At 43.5% G+C, this 19,299-nt stretch overlaps 1 protein-coding gene across 1 annotated transcript; it reads right to left on the bottom strand.

The window, feature by feature from the left end:
• Positions 1 to 4,519: 4,519 nt before the first annotated feature.
• On the bottom strand, positions 4,520 to 16,857 carry Ercc6l (ERCC excision repair 6 like, spindle assembly checkpoint helicase). Its single transcript, XM_028775796.1, has 2 exons — positions 16,675 to 16,857; positions 4,520 to 8,385 (listed from the first exon to the last, which is right to left on the bottom strand). Exons 1-2 carry the CDS (start codon positions 16,740 to 16,742, stop codon positions 4,743 to 4,745), a joined length of 3,711 nt encoding a protein of 1,236 aa, XP_028631629.1. The 5' UTR covers positions 16,743 to 16,857; the 3' UTR covers positions 4,520 to 4,742.
• Between the last annotated feature and the right edge of the window lie 2,442 nt (positions 16,858 to 19,299).

Raw genomic sequence — 19,299 nt, 5'->3', positions numbered from 1 at the left:
AAGGGTTAAAGGCAGACAGTAGACTTGTAGGTGGGCAGACAGATGGGAGCAGAGCCATGAGGGCAATGGAGAGGATGGGGCACAGAGAAGGACAGAGAACAGGGTCAGGGTTGGGGGAGAAAATGCGGGAAGAGAGAGAACACTGGATGGTGGGCACTCTTTTTATGTGCAGCCCCACACCTGGAGCACCTGGTGGCTATGGTAGCATGTAATGACATATACCACTGCTAGGGGCCTGGGAGAAGTCTGCACTGCTACCACCCAGCTTGTTCAATTTTTAAAGAGTTTTCAACATTTCTTCCATTCATTCATTCATTCATTCATTCATTCATTCACTTTACATTCCGCTCACTGCCTCCCCCCCACCAACAGTCACCCTGTCCCACAATCCTACCCTCATCTGCCCTTCCCTTCTCCTCTGAGAGGGTGGGGCCTCTCATGGGTAACCCTCCTCCCCCCATACTCTGGCACATCAAGTCTCTGCAGGGCTAGGCACATCCTCTCCCACTGAGGCCAGACAGGGCAGCCCAGCTAGAGGAACATATCCCACAGACAGGCATCAGCTTTTGGGATAGCCCCTGTTCCAGTTGTTTGGGACCCACAGGAAGACCAAGCTGCACATCTACTACATATGTGCAGGTGACCTAGGTCCAGCCTGTGTATGCTCTTTGGTTGGTGGTTCAGACTCTGAGAGCCCCAAGGGTCCAGATTAGTTGACTCTGTTGGTCTTCCTATAGAGTTCCTATCCCCTTCAGGTCCCCAAATCCTTCTCTTCTATAAGAGTCCCCAAGCTCCATCCACTGCTCATCTATGGGTCTCTGCATCTGTCTGAATCAGCTGCTGGGTGGTACCTCTCAGAACAGCCATGCTAGGTTCCTGTCTGCAAGCATAACAGACTATCATTAAAGTGTCAGGGATGGGTGCTTGCCCATGGGATGGGTCTCAATTGGGCTGGTTATTGGTTGGCCATCAGTCTCTGCTCCGGGGATGGGGAGGTTCAAGGTCAGGTATGGGGAGGGACAGGAGAGATGACTGGATGGCCATGAGAATGAATGGAAATCTGACTGACAGGGATGAGGAGGTGGGGAACATCTCCAGAATGGGACAGAGACCTGGGATAACGGAGTCGCTCAAGAATCAATGGGCGTAGGGCTGGAGAGATGGCTCAGCGGTTAAGAGCACTGACTGCTCTTCCAGAGTTCAATTCCCAGCCATCTGTAATGGGATCCGATGCCCTCTTCTGGTGTGTCTGAAGATAGCTGCAGTGTACTCATATAAATAAATAAATAACTCTTAAAAAAAAAGTCAATGGGTGTGACCTTAGCTGTGACTCATAGCTTTGGGAATATAGAATCTGAAGAGGCTTGTTCTGTTTTTTTTTTGTTTGTTTTGTTTTGTTTTTTAAGTCAGGGTCTTATATATCCCAGGCTGGCCTCAAATTCACTATGTAGCAGACGATGACCTTGAACTGATTCAGTCCTCCTGACATCACCTCATAATGGTAGGATGACAAATGTGCAGTGGTGCCACAGCACCAATCCCCCTGGCCACTCTTAGAAAAGGCACAAGCTTAAGAAGCTGCAGGAAACCTAGGAGCAGTGGGGAATGCAAAGACAGAGAGGGGTTCTGTGTGCTAAGTGACGTTAGGTAGGAGCAGCGCTGAGGCCATGGTGGGTGGCACTCAGAGTCCAAAGTGCAAATGCCTTTGTTTTCCCCTTAAATCTTCATGAGGTGTGAACAGGCCAGAAGCTGGATATTTGGAGAAGTATTTTCTCAGACATGGAGATCACTAATCAGGGGACCTAGGAAAACTCTTCAGTGAAGTCACTGTTAAGTTCCAATTGATAGCAAGCTGAACTGGCCCCCAGAGGTCAAGCCCAAGTGTTTGCCTCTGAACACTTGACCCGTGAAGGTTTCTGTGTAGAGCATCTAAACCAGTCTCCTGTCCTCACTTAACAACCCTGGTGGGAATAGGTACTTACCAAACCTTTAAATGAGTCTTCATTTTCAGATGTTTATTGAACAGTAGTCAACTAAATTGAATTCTAGACCCTGGGGATACATTAGTGCACAAGACAAGGTAAGTCCCTGCAGCCACAGATCTTAAGAGTGGGGTAATAGTTAATCCACACCATGGGGTGGGGGGCTCTTTCAGGAACAGGGTTGGAAACTTTAAATAGAAGGAGCTATGAAAAATTAGTCTTTGTTCTTGGCTCCTGGCACATAGCTCCTAAAACTCTGAAAAATCTACTGAGTGATGTGTTTGCTGATGAAATGGTTGGTGGTTAGACACCCCCCACCCTCTGTCCCAGTACTGGAATAGCAGGTAGCCATAAGACCAAGGTATCATTAGAGGGTGGGGCTGCCCAACCTCCAGGGCTATAAATATGGGTTAATCGCTAATGGCCAACTACTTAAGCATGCTTACTTAGTTCATTAATTGTCCAAAAATATCTCCAGCACTGCATAAAACAATGGAATTTGAGGGTTAGGTTAGTGGTTTTCAACCTCACAGGGGTTGCCTAAGACCACTGGGAAACGCATATTTACAATTCATAACAGTAGCCAAATTACTTATGAAGTAACAATGAAATAATTTTATGGATGGGGTCTTTACAACATGAGCGATTGTACTAAAGGATCTCAGCATTAGGAAGGTTGAGAACCACTGGTAGCTTAATGCACCTAGTTGAAGGGATTGTGGTGTTGCTGGAGGGTGTGGGAGCTCCTTGCAACCTCCTTTTTTGTTTGTTTGTTTTTTCGAGACAGGGTTTCTCTGTGTAGCCCTTGTCCTGGCACTCACTCTGTAGACCAGGCTGGCCTCGAACTAGAAATCCACCTGTCTCTGCCTCCCAAGTGCTGGGATTAAAGGCGTGCGCCACCACTGCCCGGCATGCAATCTCCTTCATATCCTTTTTATTCCCTGTTCCTAGGTTTACTTTCTTTAATAAACTAAGTATAACAAACTGTTTTTAGGAGTACTATGACCTGGAAGAGCATAAAAGCCCAATTTGTAGCAATGTGTTATTAAGCACTATCCTTTGAGCAGAACAACTGCCATGTTATAAGACCAGCTGCATCTGCTTGCCAAAGATCAGCTTGGGCTTGGTGATATTCCCTCCCAGGAAGGGCAGGGAGCGTCACTGAACCTTTACCCAAATACTCATAGCTGCTTTAACTGTACTATAGCTTCTAGGTTTCATGGAGGGGCTGTAGTATATAGACTGGAAAGGACTGGGGGAAGGGGGCTCCATCCTTGCAGCCAAGCGAAAATCATCACGCTGGGCGGACTTTCCCAGTGTGACTACTTTGCTCACCCGTTTCAGTCAATAACTCCTCACCTGTGAAATGTAAGCTCATAAACTCATTGGTTCTCCAGGGTGAATCATACTTTGGTTTGTCATTCGGATCTTTAGAGAAGGGATAGACATTGCTTAGTTCTTCCACACTGGGAGAAAATTCTTTTAACACTACCCTGTAAAGGAAGACTTTGTGGAACTGAGGACTAAAACTTGTAGTCTCACACTAACTCTGGAGAGTGTCTAAACTGAACTGCAGGGTACTGGTTGGTATCCAGAGAAGTGTTCTGGGTGTCACAGTGAAGAGAGTAAAAAGAACTCAGTGTTACATAGTTGCTTTTCATTCAGTATAAGGTTAAGTCTCAGTTTTACGCCTTACTATGTCATTCATCATGGACAGGTCACATTGAGCCTTGGATGTTCAGTTCAAACACAAAACCACTACCTTCCACCTCAAAAGTTATGGTAAGGATTAAACAAGAGGCCTGTGTGATGTACTCAATATCCAGTAGGCACATTGTTAACACTAATTCTTTGATGACAGCATATAGAGTGCTGCACTTGGTGTTTCTGAAGGTGAATCAGATTCTTATCTAGTTAACAATTCAAAGAGAGGATGTGATAGCATCCAAACACCAGTATAAGTGGGGAATAGTGTTATACATCCTTAATCCCAGCTCCAGGGAGGCAGAGGCTGGCAGATCTCTCTGAGTTTCAGGACAACCAGCACTATGTAGAGACCTTGTCTCAAAAAACTGAAGAAAGGGCTGGAGAGATAGCTCAGTGGTTAAGAGCACTAACTGTTCTTCCAGAGGTCCTGAGTTCAATTCCCAGCAACCACATGGAGGCTCACAACCATCTGTAATGGGATCTGATGCCCTCTTCTGGTGTGTCTGAAGAGAGCTTCAGTGTGCTCACATAAAAGAAATGAATAAATCTTAAAAAAAAAAACTGAAGAAAAAACCCACAGCATAACTGATTTGAAGAAAAGCAAAGTGAAGAATGACTAACTAGTTGGTAGAGTGACTCCAGGGCAGGCTACAAGTGCCAGAGAATGCTAGTACAGGTACTGTCTGCAGCTAAGCTGGAAGCACAAACACCACATCTCTTAGATTAGAGATCTCTTAGATTTGGAATGCTAAATGATGAGCTTATTGGAACTAAAGAGTTTCTGTATATGTCTGCCTACCACCTTGTGAAAGAAAAATGAATGGAAAAACTCTTGAGAAAAGTCACTTTAATTTTCAGAACTGAGCTAACAGACAAGATGGTCCTTTTCAGAACAGCTTCACAAAACTTTAGGTAATGTCAACTAGAAGTAACACTTCTGAGTTTGCAAAAGTATGCCTAAAGGGGGGAAAATAAAATATTCAGGGAAGAACTGATGAAGAAAACAGTTATATTCAGTTTCACTTTGGACATAAGAAATAGGCTATAAAATTCTCAAATGTTAAGTTGCTTATACAAACTTAGAGTCATGAGCATGACCTCAGGATCTGCACTCTTTATATCAAGTGCTTTAACCAAGCAGTGGAGAGCCTCCTGTATCCTCCCACACTCTTTCAGTTCTTTCCCACGAGCTACAAGACTCTCATAGTCATTAGCAGCCTCCGCTGTGGGATCCTGGGGAGGATCAAGCAAAGGGTCACTTGTCAAAGGTTCAGGGGCACAGGGAGAGCTTTGTGAGGCTGGAGAAGTAGGCTCAGACATGGGCAAGTTGCTGGACTTGTTTCCTGAAGCCAGTGTTGCCCCAGAAGGCTGCTCTTCCGTGCAGGCTAAGGCTTCTTCATTGCTGTCTTCTGAAAGCCCTGGCTCACTCTCCTCCTCGCTGCTGTTATCAAGCCTTTCCTCCATATCTTCCACATCATCTAAAACCACATTGATCAGAGACCTCCTAGAAGCCAGAGACCTCCTAGAATGTAAGGATGTATTCACATCATCGGGTATTTTAGGTGAAAAAACCCTTCGAGATGGACTGCTGTCATTTTGCGGAGTTGAGGCATCAAATTGTTTCACAGATGAGAATGGGAAGGGAGAGATGCTAAATGAATTTGTGGAAGTACCTTTAAAAGCATCTTCTTCATCTTCATCATCTGAGAGGATCCTAGCTTTGTTTTTGGTTTTCACAGTAATCACTTCTGATTCTTCATCACTCTTATTAGAAGAATCCACACTGAGATTAAGTGCTGACTCTTCCCTGGCGTTAGCTGCAGGGCTTTGCAAGCTATTTTCTTTCTCAACATGTTCCAAAAACTTGCTGGAGAGATTTTGTCTAGTATCTGCAGAGTCTTCCAGGAAAAGATTGAAATCACATGCATACTGTGGTGGTGATTCTAAAGGGTCCTCTTTCAACTCCGACTGGGCCTCGATTGCTTGAGCACCCTGCAGTGCACTAGGGGATGCTGACAACTCATCAGATATTTCAATCATGGGTACATCTGATTCTCGGTTTTGATTTTCATTTGCTGTGGGACTATGGTGATAGAAAACCACACTATCCTGTAGATCTAAATTTGGCCCAAGATCAGCCTTGCTAGATTGTCTAGGTAAATACTGAAAACTTCCCAGGTTGTCTGATGGGGCCTCTTGCCCAGGTGATGCTTGTAATCCCTTCTTCTGCACAGCTTCATTTTCAGCTGCAAAACTTTTTGCAGGGCTCACTAAAGAGTCAGTCCAAACTCCTCCTATACTTCCAGCCTCCTGGGGTAAAGAAGCTATAGTGCCAGCATCAGATGTAGTCTCAAAGTGGTGCTGATCACCTTGCAGCGAAGTGACATCATGTGCCTCGGAGTGCTCTTGGGGCTCACTCTCTGCAGACTGATCATTAATGCTTATACTGGCCATCTGAGAACTGATAGCCTCTACCTGGGTAGGATTAGTCAGAAGGCGTGAAGGCTGAGGCTGGGGTTTGTTTAATTCAGTACCTTTCTTCTTCTGTTGAGAAGAAAATTCCTGTGCTTTGAGCCAGGTCTCCTCACTTCCAGTTCTTTGTCTTTCCATTGTATTTTGAGACTCGGATTCAACAAGGAATTGAGCTTTCTGAACTCTCTGATGAATGTACTGAGAGTCTTCCAGCATGTCAAGCTCTTCTTTAACAGACAGATCATGGGTAAACATCAAATCATGGTCTGAGATTCCTGCTATGCCCAGCGAGTGTAGGTAAGCAATATGCTCATCTAGTTTCTTATCAGATCTCCGCTGAGCAGCATGCAGACACTGAAGCTGCATCTGGGTGGCAGAGTTCTGCAGATCCCCAACTGTGAAGAGCTCTTTTAACTCTTGTTTGGTGAAATAGCGGAATGGGTTCTTCTTATCACCAGTAGTTTGTCTGATCAATGAGTCCTTGAAAACCTGTCTTCTATATATCTTTTCTTCCACAGTTCCACAAGTGATTAGCCGGTAAACCACAACATTCTCTTTCTGTCCAATTCGGTAAACTCTATCCACAGCTTGAGCATCAGTTGCAGGGTTCCAGCTAGGGTCAAAAATGACAACTCTAGTCGCTGCAGTTAATGTTAGGCCAACACCACCGACTTGAGTGGTAAGTAGAAAAACTGAGTATTCTTTATTTTGCTGGAATAACTGAATTCTTTTTTCTCGTTCCCAAAGATGAGTAACTGTGCCATCAATTCGCAATGTCTTAAAGTGCTTGTTCTTTAAGAGACGCTCAATAATGTTGAGAATTTGTCTCGACTGAGAAAACACGAGAGTCTGATGTCCTTCATCTTGAAGTCTCTCTAGCAGGGACATTAAGAATATCATTTTTCCAGACTCTTGCATCAGTGTATTGTCAGTTAAGTGATCAATGCTGTTCATATCTGAGGCATCTTCCTCATTTTCATCCTGAGCAGAGAATGTGGCAGTCCCTAGATTCAGCAAACGACAAGCTCGTGCAGATAACAGCCTAGGGTGGTCACAGAGCTTCTTTAAGACGCCCAGCTCAGCCAGAGGTGAGCGTGTCTCCATTAACAACTCCTTGATGTGATCTAAAGACACAAACTTCCTATAAATTTCCTCTTGTAAAGGCACAAGGCGTATCCAAACAATTAAATCATTTTTCCTGGTAAGGGAAAGCAGCTCACAAATGGCTTCAACACCTGGATTCTTCTCACCAAGTCTGGCCTCTGGGTTGTCTGCCTTTTTCATCTGCACTTCTTCTTTGGTCCTCCTTAGAAAATAGGGTTTTATGATTTCCATTAAGTTTTCAGATATCTTAAGTCCCAAGGCTTTTTCCCCAGCGGTAGCATCCTTCTCTCTTGCTCTAATAATAGGATTTTCATACTCCATTTTAAAAGTTTTTAATGTTCCTAACAAGGAACCTTGGCAAGCAAAATCAAACAGGGACCACAGTTCTTGCAGATTATTCTGGATTGGTGTTCCTGTGAGAAGGAGGCGGTTCCTTGCAGGAACAGCACGAGCACAGATTGCTGACTTGGTAGAGGCACTTTTGATCTTATGGGCTTCATCAAGGATGACATAATCCCATACAAATGCTTGTCCATTAAAGCTTGCAAGTTGCTGCCAATTATTGAGTAACATTTGGTAGGTAGTGATCACAACACCATTCCTTTGTTGAATCCGTGTCAGGCTTCTAGTGCGCTCATTCTTGCTGGAGCCATGAAAGGTTTTGACTCTCATTCCTGGAGTCCACTTGGCAAATTCTTTGACCCATGTATTAATGAGGTTGGTTGGCATGATCAATAGCACATGATTCACAAGTGAAGCATCGAACATACCTGACAGGAAAGCAATGATCTGAACAGTCTTTCCCAATCCCATATCATCTGCTAAGATGCCCCCTTTTCTTCCATCCTTATACAGGCTATAGAGAAAAGCGATGCCTTCTTTCTGGTGCTCAAAGAGTTTCTCATACAGCTCTCGGTAAAGCAGTAAGCCAGAGTTGCACACATCTGTAAATTCATCATCATCATCTTCTTCTTCTGCCAACTGCTCCAGAGCTTCCTGTAGTTTCTGGATTCTGCTCATCACCTTTTTGGTGGGAAAAATGTCCTTTGCCAAATTGAAAAGTTTCAATGATTCTTCCAGATCTCCATTCTTAGCTGCTTCTTTGGCTTCTTGCACATATCTATTTTTTAAAAAAAAGGTAAAAATAATGTGACATGGGACTCAGAAATTAGCTCAAGTGGTAGAATACTTGTTTGGCATGAAGGAGTTTCTGGAGTTAATTCCCAAGAAAGGAAACAGACTGAGCATTTAACCTATGAAAGCTTTAGAGTTCACTTTGGAATCCAGACTGTAGTTGGGCTTTTTAAAAAGGCAGTCTCAAGTATCCCTTAAAGTTCTTCTTAAACTCACTATATAGCCAAGGTTGACCTTGGACTGTCCTCTGGCCTCTATCCCACCTCAGGAGTGCTGGGCATTTTAGGCATGTGCTATGCCCAATTTTATATCTGGTGCTGGGGATTGAACTCAGGGCTTTGTGCATGCTAGGCAGCACTTTACCAGCTGAGGCTCATCCAGCCCTGTAACTGAGTTGGGTTTCTAATGCCCTCAAGCAAATCCCAGAGCTGTCATCTGACCTCTGCACACACATATCACACACAGTAACAATGAGTAAATAATTACTGTTGGGAATGTACATTAGTAAGTCTCTATAGAAGACATTCTCAAAAATGAGAATAAAACCACATTATAATCCAATTATATCACTTCTGAGCATTTACCCACCCAAATCAGTTAGCTTAGTATAGAGACCCCTTCATACCCATGTTCATCACAGTGCTATGCATGATATCAATATCATGGAAGCAGCCAGGCTCCCCATATACATATATGTGATATAAATATAAAATTGAGGGGCTGGAGAGATGGCTCAGAGGTTAAGAACACCACCTTCTCTTCCAGAGGACCCTGATTCAATTCCCAGCACCCACATGGCAGATTACAAAGGTCTGTAACTCCAGTTTCAAAGGATCTAATGCCCTCACACAGACATACATGCAAATTAAACACCAATGTGTATAAAAAATACAAAGGAATTTGTTGAGGGATGGTTTTGTACACTGTGTATTTCGGATGCTGATTTCTGTGGCCAGAGATCTGGTTGCAGTCCAGATGTTGGCACTGCCATGATTATTATAGCATCTCCTGTCTTAAGGATGTGTAAAGATTGTTTTCTTTTCTTTTTTTTTTTGGTTTTTCGAGACAGGGTTTCTCTGTATAGCCTGGGCTGTCCTGGAACTCACTCTGTAGACCAGGCTGGCCTCGAACTCAGAAATCCGCCTGCCTCTGCCTCCCGAGTGCTGGGATTAAAGGCGTGCGCCACCACCGCCCGGCAATACTTTTTTTTTTTTTTTTTTTTTTGGTTAAAGATTGTTTTCTATCACCTCTAATTGGTTAATAAAGACTTGATTCACCCAATAACTGGGCAGGAGAGGAGAGAGACAGGACTTCTGGTCCTAGTCAGGACAAGACTCAAATGGCAAGTAACAGGACAGGTAGCTGGGAGGTAGGCCAGGCCAGCATAGTCAGGTTAGAATAGATGAGTATCCTACCCAGCTATAGTGAAAGAGGCTTATAATATATCAGATCTATGTCATTATTTCAGAGCTAGGGCAGGCACAGAAAAGCCCCTTACCTTTACAGGAATTATAAAATCATCATCATAATAAAACACACAATTGAGCATTAATGACCATAAAAAAAGAATGAAATCTTTTATAGGGGTATCACCAGACCCAAATCCTCTTATTTGCAAGATCAATCAGACCCAGAAAGGTAAGTAGTGCTCTCTTTTTCCTCCCCACCCCCTCAGACAGCAAAAAGCAACAACACAACCGGAAGCTTAAAGAAGAGGTATCTATTGGAGACTGGGATAGGAGAAAGAGAAGAGGGAAAGGAAAGGAACACAGGAAGGTATAAAAGTGGGTGAGGTCCGGTATGGTGACACACATTTTAATCTCAGCATAGGAGAGGCAGAGGCAGGTGGATCCCTGAGTTCCAGGACAGCCTGCTCTAGAAAGGGAGTTCAAAGTGAGCCTCAGTTACACAGTCAGACTATATGTATGTGTATGTCTCTATGCATATATGTATATGTTTATATATAGAGTGAACATGATCAATACATAGTATAAACATATATGCAATATCTGTGCATTCCATTAATTTGTATACTCTGCACTAAAAATTATAATTTTTAAAAAGATAAGAGCATAAAAAGATGTTCCATGTTAGTTATCAGGGAAATGGAAACCAAAACCACAAAAAGATACCACTTTATAGTCCACCAGGACTAACTAAACAGTTAAGAATTTCTTTGTGGGGTTGGAGAAATGGCTCAGAGGTTAAGAGGACATGAGTTCAATTCCCAGCACCCACATGGGAGCTCTATAGCTCAAGTACCGGGGCTTCTAATATCCTCAACAGATATACATGCAGACAAAACACCAATGCACATAAAATAAAAATAAATTATATGTTTTTTAGAACTAATATCTTTGGAAGGTAATGAAAATGTCCAAAAATTGGCTATAGTAAAAGGTGCACAATTATTTGAACAGACCGTATTCACAATTATGTGAATATAATGAATGCCACTGAACTATACAGTATCAATAGGCAAAATGCCCGGCATAGGCAGCCAATAAAGGTGTTAACTCAAAACGTCTCTGGTGGACCCATAGTCTACAAAGTTTACGCTGCTAAGGCTATCCCTGACCTACACATGACTATATACATATATGAACATTCACGCTCATATACATACCCCCCACATCTATATACCTAGTACTGCTCACACCTATACACATAACATGTACATACATATACACACAAATCACCACAGACTATTAGAAGTACTTAGATCAAGGAATTAGGACTTTTAGCCTGTATTGGTTGGTTTTTGTCAACTTGACACAAACTTATATATACCTGAGAAGGGAATTTTATCTTTTCTTTTGAGATAGGGTCTCTGTATGTAGCTCTAGCTAGCCTTAAACTCCATAGGTAGCCCAGGCTGGTCTGGAACTCACAGACATCTGCCTACCTCTGCCTCTCAATTGCTGGATTAAAGGCGCACACCACCAGTCTGGGTAGAAAGAGGTTATTTGTTTGTTTGTGTTTTTCCTGAGACAGGGTTTCTCTGTAAAACCCTGACTGTCCTGAAACTTACTCTGTACACCAGGTTGGCCTTGAACTCATAGAGATCTGATTGCCTCTGCCCCCACTCCTACTCCCAACTCCCAATTCTAGGATTAAAGGCATACATCACCACTGCCCAGCCTAGAAAGAGGGAAGTTTAAGGAATGTTTCCATAGCCTAGTGGTTGTGGTGCATAATTTTAATCCTAGCACTCAGGAGGCAAAAGCAGATGGATTTCTGTGAGTTTGAGGCCAGCCTGGTCTACAAAAATGAGTTCCAGAACAGCCAGCCAGTGCTATTACCAAGAGAAAATGTGTCTCAAAAACAAAACACTGCTGAAATTGCTTGAAAGTATATGTGAATATATGTGAATTTCCTCCACCCATCTTGTATCAGAAATGATCTATGGGGGCTGGAGAGGTGGCTCAGCAGTTAAAAAGTACTGACTGTTTTTCTAGAGGACCCAGGTTCAAATCCCAGCACCCACATGGCAGCTCACAAGTGTCTGTAACTCTTAAGATCTGAAACCCTCACACAGACATACATGCTGGCAAAACGCCCATGTATATAAAATAAAAATACATTTCAGTAAGATCTTATGTCAAAGAAATAGAATGGAGAGTGACAGAGCAGGATGGCCAGTGTCCTCCTTTGGCCTTTATACATTTGCACATAGCTGCAGGCTACCTGCTCATATGCATGCACATACATTACACTCACAACCACCCTACCCCCAAATAAACCATAGGTCACCAAAAAAAAAAAACAACCAAAAACAAAGAAAGCCAGGCGGTGGTGGTGCACGCCTTTAATCCCAGCACTTGGGAGGCAGAGGCAGGCAGATATCTGAGTTCGAGGCCAGGCTGGTCTACAGAGTGAGTTCCAGGACAGCCAGGGCTATACAGAGAAACCCTGTCTCAAAAAACCAAACCAAACCAAACCAAACAAAAACAAAAACAAAAAACCATAGGTCAGCAAGATGGCTCAGAGGGTGAAGACTTGCCACCAAGTCTGACAGCTTGAGTTCAATTTCCAGAACCCAGATTATGTGTGGATGGAGAGAATCAACTCATTACGTTGTCCTCTGTCTTCCATATTCACGTGTGCAGATACACACATGCACACAAATACATGAAAAAGAAAAGAAAAAACCCTAGTGCATTAAAAGAGGAAAAATGCATTAAGGATTAGTCCCAGTATAATATTTAAAGGTTTTTGAGCCCCAAATTGGATCCAGAGAACTCTGACCTAATCAAAGGACTGACCAATAATCTCTTAATGAAGTCATAATAATCTAATAGTGGTATTGGGAGGCAGTGGGAATTAAAGATGGGACCCAGGTGGAGGAAGCATGTGACTGCAAATGTGGCCAGGAGGGCTATACATTGTCCCAGGTCACTTCCCTCCCCCCTTCCTGCTTCCTCTGCCATGCTACTGCCTCGTGCAGCTTTGCCTTGCCCAAAGAAGGCCTAAAAGCAATGGAGCCAGCCAAACATGTACCAAAACCTCTAAAATCATGAGCCTAAATAAATCTTAAGCTGTTTCCCCACATATTCTGCTACAGCAACAAGAAAGTGACTAACACAGAAGCAAACTTGCTCTTCTGAGAGATGTTCTCATCTAATCCCTTGATGAGGACAGAGAGCCAGACACCCAGCCCATTACTTCTCAAGATCATTACTTTTGCGATTAAATCTCCACCAGAGTTTTGGTGGGATCAAGTCATGGTAAAAACACTGGATTGTTCCCAACCATGGTGGCACATGTCTATATTCCCAGCATTACTGAGGCAGAGGCAATCAGATCTCTGTGAGTTTGAGGCCAGCCTGGTCTATAGAGTGAGTTCCAGAACAGCCAGGGCTACACAGAGAAATTCTGTCTCGAAAAACAAACAAACAAACAAAAACAAACAAATAAAAGCTACAACAGGATCTCTCCATGTCTCTGAAAGGTGGTCAGTACTGGGAGGGTGGTAGTAACCGGTAGTGGCAAGGCATATGGTACAACTATTACGTTAAATGATGCAAAGGGAACCTCAAAAAGGGGGATCAAGAAACTGAAAGGAAAAGGTACTGGTAAGACAACCTGCATGAACACGAAAACTGGAACGAACCTGATGTCCTCATGCTATACACTACTTTAACAGCTTCATGGTATACCAATGTATGGATATGGATGCAATAATATTTACTTCACAATTTTCCTATCAGTGGTATGTAGGGTATGTAGATTGGGCTGAGGACATAGCTCAAGGAGAAAGCACTTGTCTAACATCTAGAAAGCCCTAAGTTCAATCTTCAGCATGACCAATAAAAGATGGAGATTATTATTTCCTTCTAAAAACTGCTATCACTATCAATAAATACAATAAAGTGTGTGAGTGAGTGTGTGAGTGTGTGTGTGTGTGCGTGCGTGTGTGTGTGTGTGTGTGTGTGTGTGTGTGTGTGTGCGCGCATGCGCATCACCATGTCTGGCAAAAAGCCCTTTCTTTCCTAGTTTTGCTCACATCTGCAAGAAGCCTTTGCAGGGCTGTCCTCCTTGCACTCAATGGCAGTGAGTATCTAGAGACCCCTATATGGCCTTGTCCCTCCAGCCTGACAAATAAGCTGTTTGTATTACTTGAGGAAACCAGGATATTTTATAAGTTAAATAAATAATGGCAAAAATAAAATCTGGGCATCAAATAACTTAACCCAGTAAGAAGGCATCTCACACAATAAAATGGCTTACAGAGAAAAGGCAGGCTGGCGAGTTGGCTTAAGTAGGTAAAAAGGTGCTTGCAGCCCTGCATGAAGACTTGAGTTCAATCCCTGGAACAGATTTACACGAGAAGGAGAAAACTAACAGGAGTTGTTCTCTGGTCTCTGCATTCACTCCATGGCATTCAAGTATATCCCCTGACATCGGTAATGTAATAGAGAAATTTAAAGTGGGGTGGCACATACCAAACTAGTGCGCCTAACAACCTGAGTCCAATTCCAGGGACCTATACTGTAGGAGAAAACCAACTCTAGCAAGTTCTCCTTTGACCTTTGACTTCTACATGTGCCATTGTACATGTGCTCAAGATCACACACACAAATGATACTCTGGTCTGTTAAAGAGATCAAAGGCGACTTATATAATTGGGGGAAATATCTAAAAATGTGATCCATGTTCAGATGTCTACTTTGCCCATCCTGCTGATAGAGCACCAAAAACTTCAACACGTTGATGGAGCCAAACTCCCTACAGAGAATGAGTTTTTCTAAAGACATTTCTCTCTCTCTCTTTTTTGTTTGTTTGTTTTTTCGAGACATGGTTTCTCTGTGTAGCCCTGGCTGTCCTGGAACTCACTCTGTAGACCAGTCTGGCCTCGAACTCAGAGATCCACCTGCCTCTGCCTCCCAAGTGCTGGGATTAAAGTCATGCACCACCACTGCCCGGCTTCTAAAGATATTTCAAACCTGAATGTTAACAACAGCAAACAAACAGTGTTTACTTCAGGCCAGAAGTTGTACAAACTTCTCGAGTTTCACTCTTCTAATCCTAAATCTAAACAATGAACCTCAGAAAATCACCTTAGAATTTCAATTCTAAAGGAACATCTTTGAAGAAAACCAAGTAAGCCAGCTCATATATTTTTAATTTAATTACATTTTAAGCTTGACTTAATCTTTAAGCCTTGTTATAAATTACATCTTTTGAGATATTAAACTTGGAAGGCCACAGACTTTTTTATATAGATGGCCATTGTGAAGACACCTGAGAGTCAACTCTCTTGTGAAGCATACACACTTGTACTGTCCTGTCCTTACATGACTCCAGTTTTAAATATTTATAGACTCACTAACTTTGCTTCACTCTGGTTTGTCTTGAAATTCTTTTCTCCATTTTCATCTAAGAGGAGGTCCCTCGAGGGAAAACTCCTTAGAATACAGGTGGCTCTGTCCACTGCCAACACTGACTGACCTTTAATTCAGTGGGACATAGTATTACACACCTGTAATTCCATCACTATGGAGGCTCAGAGAGAAGGATGGAGAGTTCAAGAGCAGCCTGGGCATCACATAGTAAGGACCTGCCTCAAAAATAAACAAACAAACAAACAAATAAATCCATGGCTAGCACTGGGCAAAAATTAGTAGCATGTGAATCTCTGTGAGTTCAAGCCCAGCCAGGCCAGCCAGGACTACACAGAGAAACTTTGTCTCCAAGGGGTGGGAGAGGGGAACCAAAACTACAAGTCAACAACATAAATCTACATACTGTACAGATGACTCTATGGTGAAGAGCACTGGCTGCTCTTCCAGAGGACCCTGGTTCAATTCCCAGCATCCACATGGTGGCTCACAACCCACTGTATCTCCAGTCCCAGGAGGGGATGCCACACACCCTATTATAGTTGTGATCTTTTTCCCCTCTACTCATGAGTGGTTTTGAGCAACCTTTCATGTGCCCGTTTGGCATTATTAGTATGCTTTTAAGAGAAATGGCTACAAATCCCTTGCTTATATTTTATGTAGATTTTTAAAAATTAATTTTATTTATTTTCATTTTATGGGCATGGGTGTTTTGCCTGTATGTACGTGTGTGCACCACATAGGTACATGTGGTAGCCAGAAGACAGCATAGGATGCTGTAGGCCTGGAGTTACTAAACCGATTGTGAGCTACTATGTGGTTGCTGGGAATTGAACCTGGGTCTTCTAGAAGAGCAGTCAGTGCTCTTAACCTCTGAGCCATCTCTCTAACCCTGAACTACAGTTTTTAATAGTTAAATATTCCTCTCCACACACTTCTAAGCTCCAACTGGAGAAAGCCGATTCATTCACACGGCTTAATGGCTCCTTTGAGGGCATATGTCTTCCCTTCGCTCATTGACCATTATAATTGGCCACCTTTCCCTTTAATGCCAACACTCTGGTCAGGAAATGAAGTATTTTACAGCATCCACCATACACTATAAAGTATTTCCTTTTCGGATCCCATTTCCACTACCCTATTGCTAACAACTTGGAGACTATTTTTCCTCTTTTAGCCCAGGTCTGACGGTTGGCAAGTTAGGAGGACTCAAAGATTTCATCAGTTAATTGAAATTCAGGCTCTTAAAGAGTTCATACTCAAGAGTTATTTGACTGAGAGTTATTTGACAGGGCGCCCGCGGGGGCAGGGGACCTCCCTGAATTAGAAATCTGGTCAAATCCACAAGCAGTTCCTAGGGGGAGGTGGGAGCCATTCCATTTCAACCCCAGGCCAGGGACTGCAAGCTAGACCGTCCGGAAACCCAAACATACCTCAGGTAACTCTCCGCCAGTTGTGGGTTCAAAGTCTCCACTTCCGTCAAACCTTGGGAAGCCTCCATGGCCAAGGAAACCGGAGGGCCAAGGAAACCGGATTCCCAGTTAAAGCGGCGCTTGAATTTCGCTCGCTCCCGCCTTACCCAGGCTGGGCGGACAAACTAGAATGGTAGAGCCAACCGCCTGCCGCGAGGCTGGCCAACCCAGGATCCTGTGCGCTAGCGGTTTCCTAAGCCCCGCCCAGGAAGGTCTCGCGCCTGCGTCCTCGAGCACTGGCGCTAGCTAGCTATGTTAGCTAGCGTGGCCGATCGGTTTCGGCTGCTGATTCACGTGACCGGTGGTGATTTCCGTCCCATCCTAACTGCTGACGGTGAGTGTGAATGTTGAGTACTGAGAACGAAGGGAAGGAGTTGAGAGCGTGAGTAAAATGCGCGCTTGTTTCTCTTGTCCTTGTGAGTGGAGGCTATCTTATTGTAATGGCCCATAGAGGTCTCCATTGCCCCTTTCCCTCCCCGCAGAGGCAGAGGCAGGAGGATCTCTAGATCCAGCCCACACTGGGCTTGCTTATAAGCAAGTCTCAGAAACACACACACACGCCCACGCCCTTATTTACGCAATACTAAATAGATTCAGCAGGTTATGTATTTGAGGTTAGGGAAGGGGACATGATAGGATTTGAATGGGAAGGAATGGAAATCTTGTTAACACAGTACTCATATATGAAAGTCTGAAAAAATTTAAATGTAAAAAAAATAAATAATAGCTGGATTTGGTGGCACAAGCCTGTTGGGTTTCAGATCCGGGACAAATGGCTGAGGTGCATATATAACATACCAAAGTGGACCTGGCCTCTAGGTTCTCCCAACATCCCTCAGCCCCTCCTTGTTACGGGACATGACTAGCAAACTCCACCCTCCACACTACACTATCCAACCAGGGGCTGGGCCACCCAGCTGCTCTTCTTTATATAATCCAGACATTTTGGGTTTTTTCTCTCTGTACACGTGCTTTCTCTCTTTCTCCTCCCATTCTCTGTCTTCTTTTCCATGGTGACTTTACTGACCCCCTCCTGTGTGGTGGGTGAATTCGCCCGAAAGCTGCCCCCAATACACTTGCCTTTATACTTTAATTTGGCTTGAATTGGCTCATTTTGTCTGGAGATATCTTATCAAAGTCTAGGGTTCCAGCACCTTTGAGGTGGAAGCAGAAGGATTACGAATTCAAAATCTGTGGTTCAGGCCAATCCAAGCAACCTGTGAGAACCTGTGAGTGCTGGGGCTATCCCTCAGTAGTAGAGCATTTGCTTAGCTCTGTGAGTCTCTGGGTTCCTTAGTTTTGTAAAGATAAACAAATAAACACAATTATAATGTGGTCACCCCTTCAGAAGTTCTGGTTAAGATGCAGTCATTTTCAAAGGCAAAGCTCAGGCCTAAGGGAAATCGGAAAGACAGATACATAAGAGGTTGTGAACCGACAAAAATTACTCTGGTTTATATGCTGCTAAGAAAGCCACTCCTGGCCTGGCAGTGGTGGCGCATGCCTTTAATCCCAGCACTTGGGAGGCAGAGGCAGGCGGATTTCTGAATTCCAGGCCAGCTTGGTCTACAGAGTGGGTTCCAGGACAGCCAGGACTACACAGAGAAACCCTGTCTTGAAAAACCAAAAAAAAAAAAAAAAAAAAAAAAAAAAAAAAAAAAAAAAAAAAAAAAGAAAGAAAGAAAGCCACTCCTGAAGCCCAGAACTCTGTATACTGAGACAGAATTGTGATGAGTTCAAGGCCAGGAAGGACTAAAAACACACTGATGGAGACATGGACATTGTGATTCTCTCAGAAGCCAGTAGAACTGTTTTGTCTAGTTACTCACAATAAGCTTGGACTCGAACGAACTAACCACCCAGCAGCACTTCCTGCACCTATGTACAAGCTTTTATGGTATAAGCTGCCCCTGGGATGGACCCCAACATAAGAGACACCTGCACTAATATAAGAAACTATTTGGAATAAGACTTCCACTTTGAGTAGTGGTGGAGTAAAGTTCAACTTACCAAGACTTCCTTGGGAACTAACATCCTGGTTGGCAAGTTCAGACATGAATTTTAGACAAGTCCCATCTTGGTAGACAAATTAAGACATGAATATTAGACAAAAATTCCCTGCCACAGTTGAATACCCCAGCCAATGGGAATAAAATAAGTGTACAACAAAGACACACGTTCCCAAGAAAACCCCCCTATCTCTAAATCCTGACTAGTGGAATAAGTTGGCACAGGTGTTTATGGATTTGGGGCTTTAAAACCCTGTAGGATCTTAACTCGGGGTCATGGTTCTGTTCCTGAATCTGGACTGTGGCCCTGGGTGGCCAGTCCTGGGGCAGATGCTCAATAAACTATCCCTGTCTGACTGAGATGGGTGTTCGTGTGATTTGTGAGGCAATTCTTGGACCCCAACATTAAGGTAGTTTTAGACAAAATGATAAAACATCTGGAACTACATTAAATGACTCCAGTAGGGATTAAAAAGAGAGGGGTAAACAAAATTTGTTGATAATTCTGAGACTTCCTATAGAGTTTCATGATCCTCTTCTTTGGACTTCTCTGTGTGTGTTTGAAAGTGTCTGTATC

The sequence above is a fragment of the Grammomys surdaster genome, unplaced genomic scaffold (assembly GCF_004785775.1).
Source record: "Grammomys surdaster isolate TR1022 unplaced genomic scaffold, NIH_TR_1.0 260, whole genome shotgun sequence".
NCBI classification, from domain to species: domain Eukaryota; kingdom Metazoa; phylum Chordata; class Mammalia; order Rodentia; family Muridae; genus Grammomys; species Grammomys surdaster.
The sequence above is the reverse complement of the archived record's forward strand: the minus strand, read 5'-3'. Positions and strand labels throughout refer to the sequence as shown.